The following is a 21,306-nucleotide window of genomic DNA, read 5'->3' on the forward strand; positions in this document are numbered from 1 at the left end:
CTGTTTAAAAAAGGAAGAGATTTTGCACATTCTCCCCGTGTCTGCGTGGGTCTCACCCCCACAACCCAAAGATGTGCAGGGTAGATGGACTGGCCAAGGTAAACTGCCCCTTAATTGGGAGAAAAAAAGGATTGGGTACTCTAAATTTATATTTAAAAAAGGAAGAGATAGACCAAGACAGTCCAACAGCAGTGGTGGACAAAGTATTGGAAAAATTCTGAAGTGCAATATAAATTATTTATTAGAAAAGGACAGACAGCGTGCATCTGTCAAGGGGGGGTGGTGTTTGACTAACTTGGGAGAGTTTGTTGAGGATGTAACAACGAGGGTCAATGGGAGTCAATGTAGTCTACATGGACTTACACAAGGCTTAAACCAGGTCCCAATTGGCTGGCTGGTGAGAAAGCCCATAGGATCCAAGTGAAAGTAGCGAGCTGGATCCAAAATTAGCTCAGCGGCAGGAAGCAAGGGTGTAATGGTTGATAGGCGCTTTTGTAACAATTTCTCTCAGTGGGGTTCCATACGGCTCCATACTAGGTCCTTTGGCTTTTTTGTGATATATGTCAAAGATTTAGACTAAAATAGAGCAGATATGAGGATGTTTGGAAATGATGCAAAAAATTGCCTTTGGTTGATGGTGTACAAGAAAGTTGTAAAACACTGGCAAGTATCAGAAGTGGCAAATTGAATTCAATCTGGAGGAGTGAGGTAATGCATTTCAGTAGAGGAAACAAGGCAAAGAATACACAATAAATGTTCAGATACGGAAAAGAGTGTGGAAACTCTTGTTCACAATCTACATGGATGATTTAGAGTTGGGGACCAAGGGCAATGTGTCCAAGTTTGCAGATGACACGAAGATGAGTGGTAAAGCGAAAAGTGCAGAGGATACTGGAAGTCTGCAGAGGGATTTGGATAGGTTAAGTGAATGGGCTAGGGTCTGGCAAATGGAATACAATGTTGACAAATGTGAGGTTATCCATTTTGATAGGAATAACAGCAAACGGGATTATTATTTAAACAATAAAATATTAAAGCATGCTGCTGTGCAGAGACCTGGGTGTGCTAGTGCATGAGTCACAGAAAGTTGGTTTACAGGTGCAACAGGTGATTAAGGCGGCAAATGGAATTTTGTCCTTCATTGCTAGAGGGATGGAGTTTAAGACTAGGGAGGTTATGCTGCAATTGTATACGGTGTTAGTTAGGCTACACCTGGAGTATTGTGTTCAGTTTTGGTCTCCTTACTTGAGAAAGGACGTACTGGCACTGGAGGGTGTGCAGAGGAGATTCACAAGGTTAATCCCAGAGCTGAAGGGGTTGGATTACGAGGAGAGGTTGAGTAGACTGGGACTGTACTCGTTGGAATTTAGAAGGATGAGGGGGGATCTTATAGAAACATTTAAAATTATGAAGGGAATAGATAGGATAGGTGCGGGCAGGTTGTTTCCACTGGCAGGTGAAAGCAAAACTAGGGGGCATAGCCTCAAAATAAGGGGAAGTAGATTTAGGACTGAGTTTAGGAGGAACTTCTTCACCCAAAGGGTTGTGCATCTATGGAATTCCTTGCCCAGTGAAGCAGTTGAGGCTCCTTCATTAAATGTTTTTAAGGTAAAGATAGATAGTTTTTTAAAGAAAAAAGGGATTAAGGGTTATGGTGTTCGGTCCGGAAAGTGGAGCTGAGTCCACAAAAGATCAGCCATGATCTCATTGAATGGCGGAGCAGGCTCGAGGGGCCAGATGGCCTACTCCTGCTCCTAGTTCTTATGAAACAGGGAGAGACCCTGTATTGGACGGGAGGTTGGCAGTACGCCAAGTGCTTCGGCGTGGCTTGTGGATTTGATGGGAGTTTTTGCACTTCAAGAAGGTCAAATACACCGTGAGGGGGTCGTTTGAAAGGTTCTATCGGAGATGGCGGCCGTTTATATTTTACTTCAGAGAATTGCTCACTGTTAGGGAGAAGGGGGGATAGGTAGGTGGAGGGGTTCTGGCCTTTTTTCTGTTTTGTTTTTGGTGTTTTTGTTAGGTTATAGGAGGGGGGGATTTGTATAGGGCTGTTGTTTTATTAAAGATATTTGTATGTTTTGTAATTTTGTATAAAATGTTAAAAGTGGAATAAAAATATTTTTAAAGGGGCATACGGAATTTTTTTCTTTATCAGCCGAAGCAAAGAATACAAGAGGGAGGTTATGCTAGAACTATATAAAACACCAGTGAAGCCACAACTAGAATACTGTGTATAGTACCATTCCCCACATTACTGGAAGGATGTGATCGTATTAAAGATGATACAGATAAGATTTTCAAGGCTGTTGCCTCGAATGGAGCATTATAATTAGAAGAGATTGGATAGACTGGGGCTGTTTAGTTTAGAACAGGGGAGGCTGAGGGAAGTTAAACTGTATAAATGGTAAAATTCTTGGTAGTGTGGATGAGCAGAGGGATCTCGGTGTCCATGTACATAGATCCCTGAAAGTTGCCATCCAGGTTGATAGGGTTGTGAAGAAGGCCTATGGTGTGTTGGCCTTTATTGGTAGAGGGATTGAGTTCCGGAGCCATGAGGTCATGTTGCAGCTGTACAAAACACTGGTACAGCCGCATTTGGAGTATTGCGTACAGTTCTGGCCGACTCATTATAGGAAGGACGTGGAAGCTTTGGAACGGGTTCAGAGGAGATTTACCAGGATGTTGCCTGGTATGGAGGGAAAATCTTATGAGGAAAGGCTGATGGACTTGAGGTTGTTTTCGTTAGAGAGAAGGTTAAGAGGTGACTTAATAGAGGCATACAAAATGATCAGAGGGTTAGATAGGGTGGACAGTGAGAGCCTTCTCCCGCGGATGGAGGTGGCTAGCACGAGGGGACATAGCCTTAAATTGAGGGGTAATAGATATAGGACAGAGGTCAGAGGTAGGTTTTTTACGCAAACAGTGGTGAGGCCGTGGAATGCCTTACCTGCAACAGTAGTGAACTCGCCAACATTGAGGGCATTTAAAAGTTTATTGGATAAGCATATGGATAATGGCATAGTGTAGGTTAGATGGCCTTTAGTTTTTGACTTCCCATGTCGGTGCAACATCGTGGGCCGAAGGGCCTGTACTGCGCTGTATCGTTCTATGTTCTATGTTCTAAAGTTACAGGGGTTCTAGATAGTAGATAGGAAGGACCTATTTCCCTTTGCAGATAGGTCAACAACCAGGAGTCATTGATCTAAGGTACTTGGCAGAAGGATTAGCGGCAGTTGAGGAGCAAAGGGGTGTTAGGGTGATTACTCCACTTGAAAGGGTAGTACAGGTAAAAGACATTATGAGATTGAAAAAGTACTTGGAAATGTATTTGAAGCGCCATAACTAACAAGGTTATGGACCTCCTGCTGGAAAGTAGAATTAAGCTGCATAGGCATTTTTCAGCCAGCACAAATACAATGAGCTGAATGGTCCTTCTGTGAGTTAAATTTCCATTATTCTGATAAAAGCAACCAAAGACAACAAAAATTGAAAACAAAATCAATTTTAGACACAGAGAAACAACATTTTAAGGAAACAATTCTGCTACAAACCTGAAGCATGAACTCCATGCTGATCCTGTTTTCAATGAGCCGCATCACCAGATGAGCTTTACACTGAAACATTTTGTAATACTTCCAGGACAATGTGTGAGGATGACGAATTGAAAAATGCAAGTGTGGAGCAGAACTGTAAGAATTTAAAAATAAATTTAAAAGCATTCCACTACTGTTTCATGTGCAACAGTTTAATTGCACAGACATTGTTGATATGAGAAAAACGGTGGTCGTTAATTGTTTCTTCAAATTCAAAATCAGCTGTATACTACACGATTAACACGTTCTACATGAAATTAATTTCAATCTCTGGCAGCAGAGTGGTTTGGGCATAACTGGCCTCAAAGGTCTTGGGTGGAAATATGAGGAACCCTCAATCCTGAACACAAAAGTAACTCTGATGGAAAATGCCTGTGTGCGAACATCAGATGAGGATAAAATTAATTGTGATGAACCCCACAGAAAAAGTGACTGAGAGAAAGAGGGGAAAATTGCATGACAAGAAGATGCAGTTTCATCAATTAAAAGACCAATTTTGTAGTAGTTCCTATGTGAATCTGAGAAAGGTAAATTATCCGCCTTTGTCCTTCAAGACCTGTCAGCAGCCTTTGGCATGGTTGACACCTGGTTCATCTACTTAATTGTAGTCACAGCATCACTTACAATGACTTCTCTACCACTTGTGCAACATTATCTCTCTTGTCCCCAGAAGTCTATCTTTGGGCCCCTCATATTTCCCAATGACATTCGTCCCCTCAGTGACATGGACTGAAATCACACGGCCATTAACACTCTCTTCCTCTTGTGTCCATGACACCTTTGTCAATATCACTGAAGCTCACACACACGCCTGACCTTCTATTCTACTCCACCTTCTCCACCCCCTCTGCGATTATATAATCCAGCACATTTATAAAAGCCAATTACTGTGGATGCTGGAATCTGAAGCCAAAGAGAAAATTCTGGAAAATCTCAGCAGGTCTGGCAGCGTCTGTCGGGAGAGAAAAGAGCTAACGTTTCGAGTCCAGGTGACCCTTTGCTATAATAGAGAAAGTGGGGAATATTTATACTGTGGGGTGAGAATGAAAGATGAGTCATAGCCACAGAAACCCAGAGAAACGGGGTGCTAATAGCCATAGAAACCATGGGGAAAGAGTGCTAATGGCAGGCCCCAGAGAGAACAAAAGATGTGAAAGGCCAAACTGCAGAGAAACTGACATCAGAGGGTAAACTGTGACTCTTTCATTTTAACTATCTTTTACCATTTCTTTCTCTCGTCTTTCTTTATATATATTTAACCACCTCATCTTATCCACCTTTCCTTACTCTTTCTCCCCTTTACTTACCCCTTCCTCTCCCCCCATATCTATATCTGTCACAGTTTAGGTTCTAGTTCTGAATGAGCAGAAATTTTCTTCAACTTCCCACAAGGACGCTTGTGATAAGTGTTGATCACATAAAAGAGAGGCAAGTGCATTCCAAGCACTAAGTGCATTCCAATCACTCAAGCATGTGATTTCTCTTTGGTGTGGTCAATGTTTACAAACATTGGGGTTTGACCACTCAGGCCTCTGAATCATGAAGGGAAATGAAAGAATCAAAGCTGCAGATGGTTTGTAGAAGTTGTCAATCACATACCACTACAAGAAAACTATGAACGGGTTGCAGCTAATGGGTCTGTGGGAACCAGAGGCAGATCACAGCTGCTCTCCTTCCAGGAATGGACACCTGGTTACTGCTGTAATTCTTCTAACTGGACTGCTCTCCAGCTTCCAGGCATGGGCCTCCTTTCTGGGGAGGGGGGTCCTGTGTGGTAGAGGGTGATGGTGGCGGTCTGTGGGGCGGGGTCCCTTATTACAGGAGTCGGGAGGGTGGAATTTGGTAGAGAAGACGTTGGCAGACAGTGCATTGTTTGGGGGGGGGGGCTTTGGATGTTCTCCACCAGCGTGGTCCCTGGGATGGTGGACAAGGTCCACCACGACAGGGCAGGCTGGTAGAGATCACAAGTGATCCACGCCCATGTGTTTCCTGGCCGTGGGGACTGAAGAATCACAGAAGGTCGAAGCAGAACGTGACAGGTCTGCTAAATAGATGCAAGTGGATCTTTACGATCTATTTGCATTTATTTACAATCTTCCGCTGACATGCGATGTGAACCGCGTTCCCACCACCATCATGGCGCTGGAGCATCAAGTTTGGGTTTAATTTCCCTCCGATGACTGATTCTCCATCTGATTAGGGAACACATTTTAGGCATTCCGAGACGGAGAATCCCACCCTCTGTCTTTCATGTTTTTTTAAAATTTCAGAGTACCCAATTATTTTTTTCGCAATTAAGGGGCAATTTAGTGTGGCCAATCCACCTGACATGCACATAAGAACATAAGAACTAGGAGCAGGAGTAGGCCATCTGGTCCCTCGAGCCTGCTCCGCCATTCAATTAGATCATGGCTGATCTTTTGTGGACTCAGCTCCACTTTCCGGCCCGAACACCATAACCCTTAATCCCTTTATTCTTCAAAAGTTAGGGTTCATCTTAGGGTTGTGGGGGTGAAACCCACGCAGACACGGGAGAATGTGCAAACTGCACACGGACAGTGACCCAGGGCCGGGATTCGAACCCTGTCCTCAGTGCCGCAGTCCCAGTGTTAACGTCTTTCATGTTTTTACTCAAGAATCTATCATCCCTATGCTCACTGACCAACAGTGGCACCTGGTCAAGCAATACCTCAATTTTAAAATTCTCATTCTCGTTTTAAAGTTCCTCCATGGTCACGCCCCTCCCTATCTTGTAATCTCTCAAATCCCTCCCAACCATCAGAAATATTTGCTCCGAGGGGAAATTCAGTGTGGAGAGGAGAAAAATTGACAATGGGAATTAGAGAAGTATTAACAGATAAGGAGGAAATAGAATCAAGGTAAATCGAATACTTGGGAGAGTTTGATAGAATTAGAGTAGACAAAATTAAGACATTAGATGGGGTCAGAATAAGAGAGGAAAAAACAGCCTATATCAGAATTAATGTGCATGCGTGTGAATGCACAGAGTGTGGTTAATAAGATTGGCCACAGGTTGACATGTGGAAAATGATATTAATGCTACAACAGAGACCTGGCTCAAAGGATGGCAGGATTGGATGTTAAATATTCCTGGGTACATGGCATTTAGGAGAGAGTGGTATCATGACAAGAAGACATGAAATGAAAACATACATCATCCTGGCTACTTTATTATGTTTTAAAATATAATGAACAAAAGCTTTACATTGATGAAACCATGACTGGCTACGACTCACAAAAGGAATTTCTAGCCAGGAGAAAACCACAGCAACCTTGTTATCTCAAAAGAGCTGATGATGCCCCGTGATTGCAGAATTCAAATTCCAAGGAAATGCCTCTTTACATTTCTGAGGCAGAGCCCTGTCCGATAAAGATGAACTGTCTACGAGGACAAAGGACACCGAAAGCTCTGGTTAACTAATGGACGGAACATTAACCGCTCAAGAATCCAGACCAGAAATATACATCCTTCAGCCAAACTAAGGGCAAGAAGTGAGAGTTATGTCACATGACCAATCCCCCTCACCCAAAGCTGGTAAGAGTGCCATCCTTCATCAACCAAAACAGCAGCAGCACCAGAGCTCTGTCGAGGTTTCAATTGCCTGGCCCTCATCTATATTGTTTCTGAACTTCTGTGCTAATGCCTACTATAAAACTAATCTCTACATGCTTCTCCCATTGTGGAAGTCAGCACGACTGGAGAAATGGATTACCCCACACCAGCTTCAGTTTGCTAACCTCTCTGAAGGAATAAACCATTGGACTTAGAAATGTGAAGACACCTTTGTGCATTACCTTGGAACTTGACATAAGGCTGTAGATAGGACTTTAAACTAAATAGTGTGTGAGAGAGGGGGGAGGGGGAAGAGGGCGAAGGGTTCAGTTGTATGGAGAATTAGAAAATCCAATTTGCAGAAGAAAGTACAAGTGCAGATTAATGACAAGGACTTTAAACTAGTTAAAGGAGCCGAGAGGTTAGCAATGTTTCCAGACCACATAATTGAACAGAGAATATAGAAGGTGGCAAGAATCTAACTTCAGACAGAGCAAAAAATGTGACAAATATGAGAAGGGAGGTGGTCAATGCAGGACTGAGGGATGTTATACCTAAATGCACATAGTACACGGAACAAGGTAAATTAGCTTGGTGCGCACATTGAAATCGGCAGGTAGGATGTTGTAGACATCACAGAGACTGGCTGCACACGGATCAGGGCTGCATTGTTAGTGAGGATAGCAAGATGCAATACAGGACCAGAATGCATAGAATCTGTGTGGAATCACAAAGATAAAAAGACCCTGATGGGAGTTATGTACAGATCCCCTAGCAGTAGTAAGGACGTGGGGCAGAAATTAAATCAGGAGATAGAAAAGGCACATAAAGGCATATAAAAAAGGCAATATCACAATAATTGGGGGGGGGGGCTTCAATATGGAGGTGCATTAGAAAAATCAGGTTTGTAGTGGATCCCACGAAAAATAATTTGTGGAATGTCTAAGAGTTGGTTTTTTGGAGCAGCTTGTGACAGAGCCTACTCGGGAACAGGCAATTCTGGATTTGGTGATGTGAAATGAGGCAGATCTGATTACTGGTCTTAAAGCAAAGGAACCCTTAGAGGGCAGTGACCAGCAGTTTTAGAGGAAGAAGCTGGAATCAGATGTAGTGGTATTAGTTCAATAAAGGTAACTACAAAGACATGAGGGAGGAGCTGGCCAGAGTTTTTTTTTAAAACTTAGAGTACCCAATTAATTTTTTCCAATTAAGGGGCAATTTAGTGTGGCAAATCCACCTAGTTTGTACATTTTTGGATTGTGGGGGCGAAACCCACGCAAACACAGGGAGAATGTGCAAACTCCACACAGTGACCCAGAGCGGGATCGAACCTGGGACCTCGGCTTCGTGAGGCTGCAGTGCTAACCCACTGCGCCACCGTGCTGCCCTGCCAGAGTTGATTGGAAAAGGAGCCTAACAGGGAAACAGTGGAACAGCAGTGGCAGGAGTTTTCAGGGATTATTCAGGAGGCACAACAGAAATTCATCCCAAGAAGGAGGAAACATGCTAAGGGGAGGACAAGGCAGCCATGGCTGACAAGCGAAGTCAAGCACAACATAAAAGTAAAAGAAAAAGCATGCAAAGTGGTGAGGATTAGTGGGAAGCCAGAGGATTGGAATCCTTTAAAAGCAAGTAGAGGACAATCAAAAAAGCAATGGGGGAGGCGGGGGGGGGTTGTTAGGGGAGGAGAAGAGAGAGAGAAGATGACATTTGAGTGTAAGCTAGCTAGTAATATAAAAGAAGATAGGAAGAGTTTTTTTTCAATATATAAAAGGTGCAAAACAAGACTGAAGAAGTGGTGGTAGGAAATAAAGAAATGGCAGAGGAACTGAATGGTTACTTTGCATCAGTCTTCACTGTGGCGGACACCAGTGAGATACCAGAACTCCAGGAGAATCAGGGAGCAGGTGTGCATGCAGTTACCATTACTAAGAAGGTTCTGGGAAAACTGAAAGGTCTGAAGGTGGATAAATCAGCTGATTCGGATGGACTACACCCCAGCATTCTAAAGGAGATAGCTGAGGACATTGGAGAGACACTGGTGGTGATGTTTCAGGAATCATTGGAGGCAGGGAGGGTCCCAGAGGACTGGAAAATGGCTAATGTAATACCCCCGTTTATTATAATAATCTTTATTGTCACCATATTGCCACAAGTAGGCCTTATTAATAACACTGCAATGAAGTTACTGTGAAAAGCCTCCAGTCGCCACATTCCGGTGCCTGTTCGGGTACACAGAGGGAGAATTCAGAATGTCTAAATTACCTGTCTGTCTGGACTTGTGGGAGGAAACCGGAGCACCCGGAGGAAACCCACGCGCACACAGGGAGAACGTGCAGACTCCACACTGACAGTGACCCAAGCCGGGTCACTGTTAAAACCTGGGACCCTAGCGCTGTGAAGCAACACTGACGGAGGAGTGCCGATGGTGGCCATGGTGTGAATGGTTGCACATCAGGTGGCTCCCACTTATGGTGGAATTTTGGGACCTTTTCCCTGGCTAACGGGTAGAATTTTTGATTTAAAACAGTGCAGGGAGTGGTAGGAGAGAGTGCCCCACCGGTGGATGGATTTGTGGACCAAAAGTGGTCTAAAAAGGAAGGAACAGATGGAGATAGCTGGAGTTGAGCCTGCGACAAAGGTGAACATGGCAAAGGGTCAGGGATCGGCCCCGCCCTCTCAATGGTTGACAGAGCAGCTGGTGGGCTTCCTTAATGAGACGTTCACCCAGCAGAGGAAGGAAAATCTGTCGGACCTGGCTAGGGTAGTGGACCCGATAAAAGCGGGGATCGACCACCTCGAGACTAGGCCGGAGGCCCAGAGCCAGACGATCCAGAAGGTGGAGGGGACGGTGGGGGAGCACGAGGAACAAACTTGTCTCATTGGCAGCAGAGATGGGGCTGATGCGGGACCAACAGAGGCTGCTGCAGGAGAAAGTGGAGGACCTGGAGAACCGGTCTTGCAGGCAAAATGTGAGGATCATGGGACTGCTGGAGCACAGCGAGGGAGTGGACGCCAGCGCTTTTGTGGCCCAAATGCTTGAGAAGCTGCTGGGTGAGGGGTCACTGGAAATGGACCTGACGCACAGAGGAACGAGCCGCCGAGGGCGATGGTGGTGTGCCTGCACCGGTTCCTGGACGAGGAGCGGATCTCCGGGGCAGCACGGAGGCACAGTCCCAGGCCCGATCCCGGATTTGGGACCCGACCACCCCCCCCCCCCCCACCCCCCCCCCCCCCCCCCACCCCCCCCCCCCACCCCCCCCACCACCACCACCAAACCCGGAGGGCGGCCAAACGCCACCCTGCCTCACATGCACGATACCAGCAGAATGTCCTAGCCATTGAAGCCACTAGTTACTCACCCCGTCGACTGTCTAACAGTGCGTTTTCAGTTTCCCGAAGAAAGGGCAATCGCCGGGGTGGAGGAAGTGGGACCCCGCTGAGCTGCGGTCCCCTGTGACATGTGTATGACCCCCCACCCATGCCTCCCCAACACCACCCTCACACCCACCACCACCCCCACACCACCCTCAAGCCCAACTCCACTTCCAACTCCACCCCTACTACCCATCCCAAACACACACAACTCCCCAACACACCCCCACCCAGCCCGCAGTCTAATCATGCATCATGTCTTGTGTGTTGCAGGAGCTGCTGGTGATGGGGCGGGCCCTTCTAGTGTCCCCTGCCCTCAACCCCAGCCACATCCCCAGGTGCCGGCCAGCGACAAGGTCAAAACCAACAGGGATGGGAGACATCGACCACAATCCCAGGACATCCCGGACCATGAGTGAAGGGATGACACAGATTTCCCATCACAGCTGTCTCCAACACCCTCCACCATCCCAGAGACACCCATCTAGGTTGGGCAATTTAGTGAAGAGGCTCTTGGGGCACTATCGGGTGCGCACCACACACATGCTCCGGTACAGCAGGTGGAGGTAGGAGCTCCCAATGGGGCAGACAGTTGGAGGGTGGGCCGGCCCCAGGGACCAGCAGCCGCCCAGACGGGTTTCGGGTTTCTGGAACAAACAGTCCCATCTATCATGGAGATGCAGTCACAGAGCCAGGGACTACATGAGGGGTTGTCAGCGAGCATCCAGCACCTAGAGGTGCAGTTGGAGGAGGCCAACCACTTACAGCAGCAGGAGGTGGTGCCGACCATGAGTGCCACTCAGGCCAACACTGCAGTGGAGGCCTTGGGGGCGAGAGCTTCAGCTATCGATCAGCATGTCCAAGGCCTGGGACATTGTGTGCAGGTGGTGGCCAAGGCCCAGGACAGGGCTCCCCTCTCACATGCGGTCATGTGCCAGAGCTGCCTGGACATTGCAGCAGTGCACCTGAGCGTGGCCCAGTCACAGCAGGCTGTGGCTGAGTGTCGGCAGCTGACCAAAGTGGCACAGGCCCAGAGGGAGATGGAGCAGTCACTGGCTGATATGGAACAGACCCAGAAGGTGGTGGCACAGTCAATGAGTGATGTGGCGCAATCCCAGACAGAGATGGTCCACTCACTGTGCTCCGTGGCCACGAGCATGCAGACCTTGGTCGCGACAGCAGTGGACCTCCAAGGCTGGCAATGCCAGGTGACGGAGGAGCCTCAGGGGTTAGCTCTGTCTCAACCTTGCCCCATGGAGTAACGTGAGGGGCCATCAGGCACCCCGAGGGATGATGCGGCCCATGCCGATGACTCCCGTATGGGGAGATGTGAACATTGCAGCATCTCGGATGCCCCCCCGTCCCCCCTACTATCCCTGGCGCATCACATGGACACAGAGCACCACCATGCCACCAAGCAGCAGCCAAGCCCATCGAGGCTCAGTCGCCCCAGAAGACGGCCGCTAAAGGGGACCCAGGTCGCAGGACGGAAATCACAGAAAGCGGCTTCCACGCTTGGTGTACCACCTCAGGATCCACCAAGGGGGGCCGTACGGCCAGAAAGATAGACACAGTTTAAGTTGGCACGGGTATTGTGCACAGTTTAGCGATAGGGGCTAGGGCACAGCTCTGTATATTTGTTTTCACATTAAACACCAGTGCACAATGTGCTGTCAGAAGGGTGTGAGAGGTGGGATGGTCTGGGCTGGAGAGGGGGCACGCGGGGGTGCTCACATGTAGGGATCACCCAGGTGAACGCTGGAAAATGCTACTGTTGGCAGGAGTCAGTCACTGTCAAACTACGTGGAGCACCAGAGCTCATCGCAGAGTGGGTTGTCATCATCCTCCATCCCATCAACCATATCCACTGTTACTGCCAACTCAGGTGCCACACCCCAGAGTACTGTAGGTATCTATCACGGAGGATGGGGGGGGGGGGGGGGGGGGGGGGATGCAGTGGGGCAGCCCTGACCAGTCTCTCTTCCCACCCCCCCGACCCCAACCCCGCCAGTCGGTGAACCTGGAGGCGATCAGAGCATCCTTTGCGCGTTGGCCCTGGCACACACATTGTGCGGCCTCCCGTGCCTGCCCAGGCCCCTTGTGCTGTCCATTCTCGCTTCCCCCCCCTCCATCCTCCTCGTCGGACGAGGACTAGCATTCATCCCCCTCCTGCAGCATGGCGTTCCTCTGCTGCGCAATATTGTGGTGGCCTCAGCAAGCCACCACAATGCGTTGACGCTCCCAGCGCTGTACTGGATCTTCAGGATGCCAAAGCACCGCTCAATCACGCCCTGCCCGCTGTATGGGTGGCGTTGTAGCAGGTCTCCACGTCGGTCTGCAGCCTCCAGATAGGTATGATCAGCCACGATCGCAGCAACCGTTGAGTGTGCCAGGATGAAGGAGTCGTAGACACTGCCTGGGTATCGGGCACTAACGCAAATGACGTGCATCTCATGGTCACACACCAGCTGCACGTTCATCCAGTGGAACCCCTTTCAGTTTGTGATGATCGGCCTGTAATCTCTAAGTGCTCAGAGGGTGACATGCATCCTATCGATCATGCCCTGGACCCGGGGCATCTCTGCGATGGCGGCAAACCCCACTGCCCGGGCATCATGGTGGGCACGGTCCCGTTGAATTGGATGTACTATGCCGACTGGGCATATAGGGCCTCTGTGACGGTACTAATGCACCTGTGCACCAAACTCTGAGAGACCCTGGACAGGTTACCACTCGAAGGAGCCTACAGCATAAAGGAGTGGGTGTCCATTTCCCCACGGTGCCAGGTACACCATGATCTGGCAGATATGCTGTACGGTTCTTCCTGCTCAGCTGGAGTCTTCAAAGACATGCCCGGTCCGGAAGGTCCTCGAATGAAAGGCGCTGCCGGTAAATGCAAAGCCTCATGAGGCGCCTCCTTTGCATCTCCTCCTCCTTGGCCTGTTGGGCGGCCAGTTTACGATCCTCAGCTACTGCCTTCTGTTCCTCTGGGGCAGACTCCGCTGTTGCAGCTTCCTCCTCCTGGATTTGGATTTGTTTATTGTCATGTGTACCGAGGTAGTGAAAAGTATTTTTCTGCGAGCAGCTCAAACCGATCATTTAGTACATGAAAATAAAATAAAATAACAAGAAAATACATAAAAGGGCAACACAAGGTCCACAATGCAAATACAGACACCGACATCGGGTGAAGCATACAGGATTGTAGTATTAATCAGGTCAGTTCATAAGAGGGCCGTTTAGGAGACTGGTAACAGTGTGGAAGTAGCTGTTTTTGCTTCTGTTCGTGCGTGTTCTCAGATTTTTGTACCTCCTGTCCAATGGAAAAAGTTGAAGGAGTGAGTAAACCTGGTGGGAGGGGTCTTTGATTATGCTGCCCGCTTTCCCCAGGCAGCGAGAGGTGTAGATAGAGTCAAAGGATGGGAGGCGGATTCATGTGATGGACTGGGCTGTGTTCACGACTCTCTGAATATTCTTCAGTCTTGGGCCGAGCAGTTGCCATACCAGGCTCTGACACAGCCAGATAGGATGCTTTCTATGGTCTATATTCATCTGTAAAAGTTGGGAAGAGTCAGTGTGGACATGTTGGATTTCTTTAGTTTCCTCGAGAAACTCCAGCTCATATAACCTCAGTGAATCCCCAGCACTGCAGCGACTAGGAGGAAGGACATAATTGCTGGTTGAATTCCAATACCCACTGTCAGCAGGAGTGAAATGCCGACATGTTAGCATGGGCGTACCCCAGTGCCTAATCAGATCAGCCGGGCTACATGGTGGCCTGGATTGGCACTGCGGACTCAGCCCTCCAAGTCCCCGCACCTCCTCATTCCGAGACGGATGGCCTCGTTAGTGCATGGCATCGTGGCGGGATCTGACCCAGGCACCCATCCCTGCTGCCAGGGGTACTGTCGGCTGGCGAGGCCCTTGCCAGCAGTACGCTCCAGGGCAGAGGCCAGGAATAAGCCATGGAGTACAGGTCTCTGGCACAGAGTCTGTCCCTGTTGCTCAGAAGGGAAGGGGGGAGAGGAGTAGAGCATTAGTCATTGGGGACTCCATAGTTAGGGGTCAGATAGGAGATTCTGTGGGAACGAGAGAGACTCGCGGTTGGTGTGTTGCCTCCCAGGTGCCAGGGTCCATGATGTCTCGGATCGTGTTTTCGGGATCCTTAAGGGGGAGGGGGAGCAGCCCCAAGTCGTGGTCCACATAGGCACCTACGACATAGGTAGGAAAAGGGAGGGGGATGTAAGGCAGGTAATCAGGGAGCTAGGGTGGAATCTTAGAGCGAGAACAAACGGAGTTATTATCTCTCGGTTGTTACCCGTACCACGTGCTAGCGAGACGAGGAATAGGGAGAGAGAACAGTTGAACACGTGGCTACAGGGATGGTGCAGGAGGGAGGGATTCAGATACCTGGATAATTGGGGATCATTCTGGGGTAGTTAGGTGGAACCTCAACAAACGGGATGGTCTACACCTGAACCAGAGGGGTACCAATATGAAAAAATGGAAATCGCTTATTGTCACGAGTAGGCTTCAAATGAAGTTACTGTGAAAAGCCCCTAGTCGCCACATTCCGGCGCCTGTTCGGGGAGACTGGTACGGGAATTGAACTGTGCCGCTGGCCTGCCTTGGTCTGCTTTCTAAGCCAGCGATTTAGCCCTGTGCTAAATATCCTGGGGGGGGGGGGGGGGGGGGGGGGGGGGGGGGGGGGGGGGGAGAATTTGCTAATGCTCTACGGGAGGGTTTAAACTAATTCAGCAGGGGAATAGGAACCTGAATTGTTGCTCCAGTGGGCAGGAGGTTGAGAGTAGGGAGGTCATAGAACATAGAACGATACAGCGCAGTACAGGCCCTTCGGCCCTCGATGTTGCACCGACATGGAAAAAAACTAAAGGCCATCTAACCTACACTATGCCCTTATCATCCATATGCTTATCCGATAAATTTTTAAATGCCCTCAATGTTGGCAAGTTCACTACTGTTGCAGGTAGGGCATTCCACGGCCTCACCACTCTGCGTAAAAAACCCACCTCTGACCTCTGTCCTATATCTATTACCCCTCAATTTAAGGCTATGTCCCCTCGTGCTAGCCACCTCCATCCGCGGGAGAAGGCTCTCGCTGTCCACCCTATCTAACCCTCTGATCATTTTGCATGCCTCTATTAAGTCACCTCTTAACCTTCTTCTCTCTAACGAAAACAACCTCAAGTCCATCAGCCTTTCCTCATAAGATTTTCCCTCCATACCAGGCAACATCCTGGTAAATCTCCTCTGCACCCGTTCCAAAGCTTCCACGTCCTTCCTATACTGAGGCGACTAGAACTGTACGCAATACTCCAAATGCGGCCGTACTAGAGTTTTGTACAACTGCAACATGACCTCATGGCTCCGGAACTCAATCCCTCTACCAATAAAGGCCAACACACCATAGGCCTTCTTCACAACCCTATCAACCTGGGTGGCAACTTTCAGGGATCTATGTACATGGACACCGAGATCCCTCTGCTCATCCACACTACCAAGAATTTTACCATTAGCCAAATATTCCGCATTCCTGTTATTCTTTCCAAAGTGAATCACCTCACACTTCTCCACATTAAACTCCATTTGCCACCTCTCAGCGAGTAAGGTTTCAAGGTTGCAGGAGTGTACCGGCAGGCAGGAAGGTGGTTTGAAGTGTGTCTACTTCAAAGCCAGGAGCATCCGGAATAAGGTGGGTGAACTTGCAGCATGGGTTGGTATCTGAGACTTCGATGTTGTGGCCATTCCGGAGACATGGATAGAGCAGGGACAGGAATGGTTGTTGCAGGTTCCAGGGTTTGGATGTTTCAGTAAGCTCAGGGAAGGTGGTAAACGAGGGGGAGATGCACATTGTTAGTCAAGGCCAGTATTACGATGGCAGAAAATACGTTTGATGAGGACTCGTCGACTGAGGTAGTATGGGTTGAGGTTAGTAACAGGAAAGGAGAGGTCACCCTATTGGGAGTTTTCTATAGGCCTCCGAAAAGTTCCAGAGATGTCGAGGAAAGGATTGCAAAGATAATTCTGGACAGGAGCGAAAGTAACAGGGTAGTTGTTATGGGGGACTTTTAACTTTCCAAATATCAACTGGAAACGCTATAGATCGAGTACTTTAGATGGGTCCGTTTTTGTCCAATGTGTGCAGGAGGGTTTCCTGACACAGTATGTAGATAGGCCAACAAGAGGCGAGGCCACATTGGATTTGGTACTGGGTAATGAACCAGGACAGATGCTAGATTTGGAGGTAGGTGAGCACTTTGGTGATAGTGACCACAATTCAGTTACGTTTACTTTAGCGATGGAAAGGGATAGGTATATACTGCAGGGCAAGAGTTATAGCTGGGGGAAAGGCAATTATGATGCGATGAGGCATGACTTAGGATGCATAGGTTGGGGAGGGAAACTGCAGGGGCTGGGCACAATTGAAATGTGGAGCTCGTTCAAGGAACAGCTACTGAGTGTCCTTGATAAGTATGTACCTGCCAGGCAGGGAGGAAGTGGTTGAGCGAGGGAACCGTGGTTTACTAAAGTAGTTGAATCACTTGTCAAGAGGAAGGAGGCTTATGTAAAGATGTGACATGAAGGTTCAGTTGGGGTGCTCGAGAGTTACAAGTTAGCCAGGAAGTACCTAAAGAGAGAGCTAAGAAGAGCCAGGAGGGGACATGAGAAGTCCTTGGCAGGTAGGATCAAGGAAAACCCGAAAGCTTTCCATAGGCATGTCAGGAGTAAAAGAATAACTAGAGTAAGAGTGGAGCCAGTCAAGGACAGTAGTGGGAAGTTGCGCGTTGAGTCCAGGGAGATAGAAGAGGCATTAAATAAATATTTTTCGGCATTATTCACACAGGAAAAAGACAATGTTGTCGCGGAGAATACTGAGATACAGGCTACTAGACTAGAAGGGCTTGTGGTTCATACACAGGTGTTAGCAATTCTAGAAAGTGTGAAAATAGTTAAATCCCCTGGGCCGGATGGTTTTTAACCTACGATTCTCTGGGAAGCTAGGGAGGAGATTGCAGAGCCTTTGGCTTTGATCTTTATGTCGTCATTGTCTACAGGAATAGTGCAAAACTGGAGGATAGCAAATGTTGTCCCCTTGTTCAAGAAGGGGAGTAGAGACAACCCCAGTAACTATAGACCAGTGAGCCTTACTTCTGTTGTGAGCAAAGTCTTGGAAAGGATTAAGAGATAGGATTTATAATCATCTAGAAAGGAATAATATGATTAGGGATAGTCAACACGGTTTTGTGGAGGGTAGGTCGTGCCTCACAAACCTTATTGAGTTCTTTGAGAAGGTGACCAAAAAGAAGTCAGAGGGTGGTGGTTGATGGGAAATGTTCAGCCTGGAGTTCAGTTACTAGTGGTGTACCACAAGGATCTGTTTTGGGGTCACTGCTTGTTGTTATTTTTATAAATGACCTGGAGGAGGACGTAGAAGTAAATTTGCAGATGACACTAAAGTCGGTGGAGTTGTGGACAGTGCGGAATGATGTTGCCGGGTACAGAGGGACATAGATAAGCTGCAAAGCTGGGCTGAGAAGTGGCAAATGGAGTTTAATGCAGAAAAGTGTGAGGTGATTCATTTTGGAAGGAGTAACAGGAAGACAGAGTACTGGGCTAATGGTAAGATTCTTGGTACAGTAGTCCCCCTTTATAACGCGGGTGTTGGGGTCCAAGACAGCCACCCGCGTTGCATCCGAGCCGTGGATATCCACGATGGGGGTTTTAAATTTATTTAAAAATCTATGCATGCGCTTCCCATTGTGAGTCTACGGGGGGCGGGGGGGGAGAGGTCAGACCCCCGTAGACTCACAATGGGAAGCGCATGCATAGATTTTTAAATAAATTTAAAACCCCCATCGTGGATCTAATTAAAACCAGCACTGCTGCATTTTTAACAACTTAAAAGTTGGATTGGAGGGAGAGAGCAGCCGGCAGTGTCAATTTCAGCGCCCGGCTGATTGTTTCAGTGAGAGAGCAGCTTCCCTCTCTGGTTCATAGTGAGCCGGCCGCTGAAATTGACACTGCCGGCTGATTGGAGGGAGAGAGCAGCCGGCAGTGTCAATTTCAGCGGCCGGCTCACTTTGATCCGGAGAGGGAAGCTGCTCTCTCACTGAAACAATCAGCCGGCCGCTGAAGTTGACACTGCCAGCTGCTCTCTCCCTCCAATCAGCCGGCAGTGTCAATTTCAGCGGCCGGCTGCTCTCTCCCTCCAATCAGCCGGCAGTGTCAATTTCAGCGGCCGGCTGATTGTTTCAGTGAGAGAGCAGCTTCCCTCTCCGGATCAAAGTGAGCCAGCCGCTGAAATTGACACTGCCGGCTGATTGGAGGGAGAGAGCAGCCGGCAGTGTCAATTTCAGCGGCCGGCTCACTTTGATCCGGAGAGGGAAGCTGACAGTTGGGGTCCATAAGCCCCCCCGCCGTATATCGCGGAGCGCGGTATAACGGGGGACTACTGTAGTGTGGATGAGCAGAGAGATCTGAGTGTCCATGTACATAGATCCCTGAAAGTTGCCACCCAGGTTGATAGGGTTCTTAAGAAGGCATACGGTGTGTTAGCTTATATTGGTAGAGGGATTGAGTTTCGGAGCCATGAGGTCATGTTGTAGCTGTACAAAACTCTGGTGCGGCCACATTTAGAGTATTGCGTGCAGTTCTGGTCGCCGCATTATAGGAAGGATGTGGAAGCATTGGAAAGGGTGCAGAGGAGATTTACCAGGATGTTGCTTGGTATGGATGCTATATGAGGAAAGGCGGAGGGACTTGAGGCTTTTTTCGTTAGGGAGAAGGTTAAGAGGTGACTTAATAGAGGCATACAAGATGATCAGAGGATTAGATAGGTGGACAGTGAGTCTTTTTCCTTGGATGGTGAAGCCTAGCACGAGGGGACATAGTTTTAAATTGAGGGGAGATAGATATAGGACAGATGTCAGAGGTAGGTTCTTTACTCAGAGAGTAGTAAGGGCGTGGAATCTCCTGCCTGCAACAGTAGTGGACTCACCAACATTAAGGGCATTTAAATGGTCATTGGATAAACATATGGATGATAATGGAATAGTGTAGATGGGCTTTAGATTGGTTTCACAGTCGGAACAACATTGAGGGCCGAAGGGCCTGTACTGCGCTGTAATGTTCTATGTTCCCCCGCAGCCAGCCTGCCAATATCAGCACCGGCCACCCATGGTTGCGCCTCTCCACGTCCTCCCTCCTCTCTCACCCTCATCAGCCAAGGCACCTGTTTCTCGATTTTTAAATAGCGCAAGTCAACCTCGCCATTGGGAATTCGTCCCAGTGGAGGCGGAGAATCGGGGAGGCTCCAGAGAATACCAGGTCAGGCCCACTAATGAAATGCAAACGGCATTTACTGTATGTGTGGAGAGGAACGCATTGGTGCGGCTGTCGAGGCACCGGACAATTAAGATTTTACTTGAACCTGGCGCCTGCCACGATTTCGGCATGAAAAACGATTCTCCGCCCAATTGCCTTTCCAGATTTCGGCGACAGCCGAAGGAGAATCCCACCCATAGTATCTCAGACTTCATTAACCAGGACATTGAGTGCAAGAGTAAGGAAGACATGTTGAACTTGTATAAGACACTCTGAAGCCTCATATATAGCACTGTGCCAATTCTGGATGTCACATTTCAGGAACAGTAAGAAATCTTACAACACCAGTTTAAAGTCCAACAGGTTTGTTTCAAATCACTAGCTTTCGGAGCACTGCTCCATCCTCAGGTGAATGAAGAGGAAGGTTCCAGAAACATATATATAGACAAAGTCAAAGATGCAAGACAAAACTTAGAATGCGAGTCTTTACATATCCAAAGAGAGGGGTAATCCCCAGGTTAAAGAGGTGTGAATTGTCTCAAGCCAGGACAGAGCACTGCTCTGAAAGTTAGTGATTTGAAACAAACCTGTTGGACTTAAACCTGGTGTTGTAAGACTTCTTACTGTGCTCACCCCAGTCCAACACCGGCATCTCCACATCATGACATTTCAGGAACGATGTGAAGACATTGGAGAGAGTACAGAGTAGATTCACAAGAATGATTCCAGGGATAAAGAAATGTTGCTATGAGGATAGATTGGAAAGTTGGCACTGTTTTCCTTGGAGAAAAGAAGACTGGGAGGAGACTTGAGGAGTATGGACAAGGTAAAAAGTGAGAAACTGTTTCCACTCAGAGAGCATTAAGAATAGAGGGCACAAAAAGCCAATAAAAAGAATTTTAAAAAAAGAATAGAGGGCACAGATTCAAAATAATTGGCAAATGAATTAAAAGTGATGTGAGGAAATTAGGTTTCACCGAGAGGGAGGTTGGAGTCTGGAACAAGGGTGGTGGAGGTAATTGGCTTGTCATCTAAAAGAAAGAATATGCAAGGTTATGGGGAAATGGCAGGGAAGTGGTGAGGTAGAGTGTTCTTTCAGAGAGCCAATGCTGACTTGATGGGCTGAATACAGTCCAGAAGGAAGCCAAAGATTCTGAGATTCATCGAATTCTGGTTTCTTGAGCATCCCAATTTAAACTGTTCATGGTCATTCTTACAACTGCCTGGTCCCTAAACTCTGGAATTCTCTGCCTAAACTTATTTTTCCTTCTTTAAGACATTCCTTAAAACCTACCTCTATGATGTTGTTTGGCCATCTGCTCTAATATCACCTAATGCGGCTTGGTGTCAACTCTTGATTTACAATGTTCACATGAAGTGCTTTGATTTTTACGGTTAAAGATGCTACATAAATAC

The 21,306-nt window shown here is 48.0% G+C and overlaps 1 protein-coding gene across 1 annotated transcript in view; it reads right to left on the minus strand.

The window, feature by feature from the left end:
* Positions 1 to 21,306, minus strand: part of taf2 (TAF2 RNA polymerase II, TATA box binding protein (TBP)-associated factor) — a gene marked incomplete at its 5' end in the record, with an annotated part of 199,598 nt that overhangs the window by 118,263 nt on the left and 60,029 nt on the right. Inside the window, 1 exon segment of the mRNA XM_038808478.1 lies at positions 3,555 to 3,690. Within this exon segment, the coding sequence (XP_038664406.1) occupies positions 3,555 to 3,690 (136 nt within the window).

This window comes from Scyliorhinus canicula, chromosome 10 (assembly GCF_902713615.1).
Source record: "Scyliorhinus canicula chromosome 10, sScyCan1.1, whole genome shotgun sequence".
Lineage (NCBI taxonomy): Eukaryota > Metazoa > Chordata > Chondrichthyes > Carcharhiniformes > Scyliorhinidae > Scyliorhinus > Scyliorhinus canicula.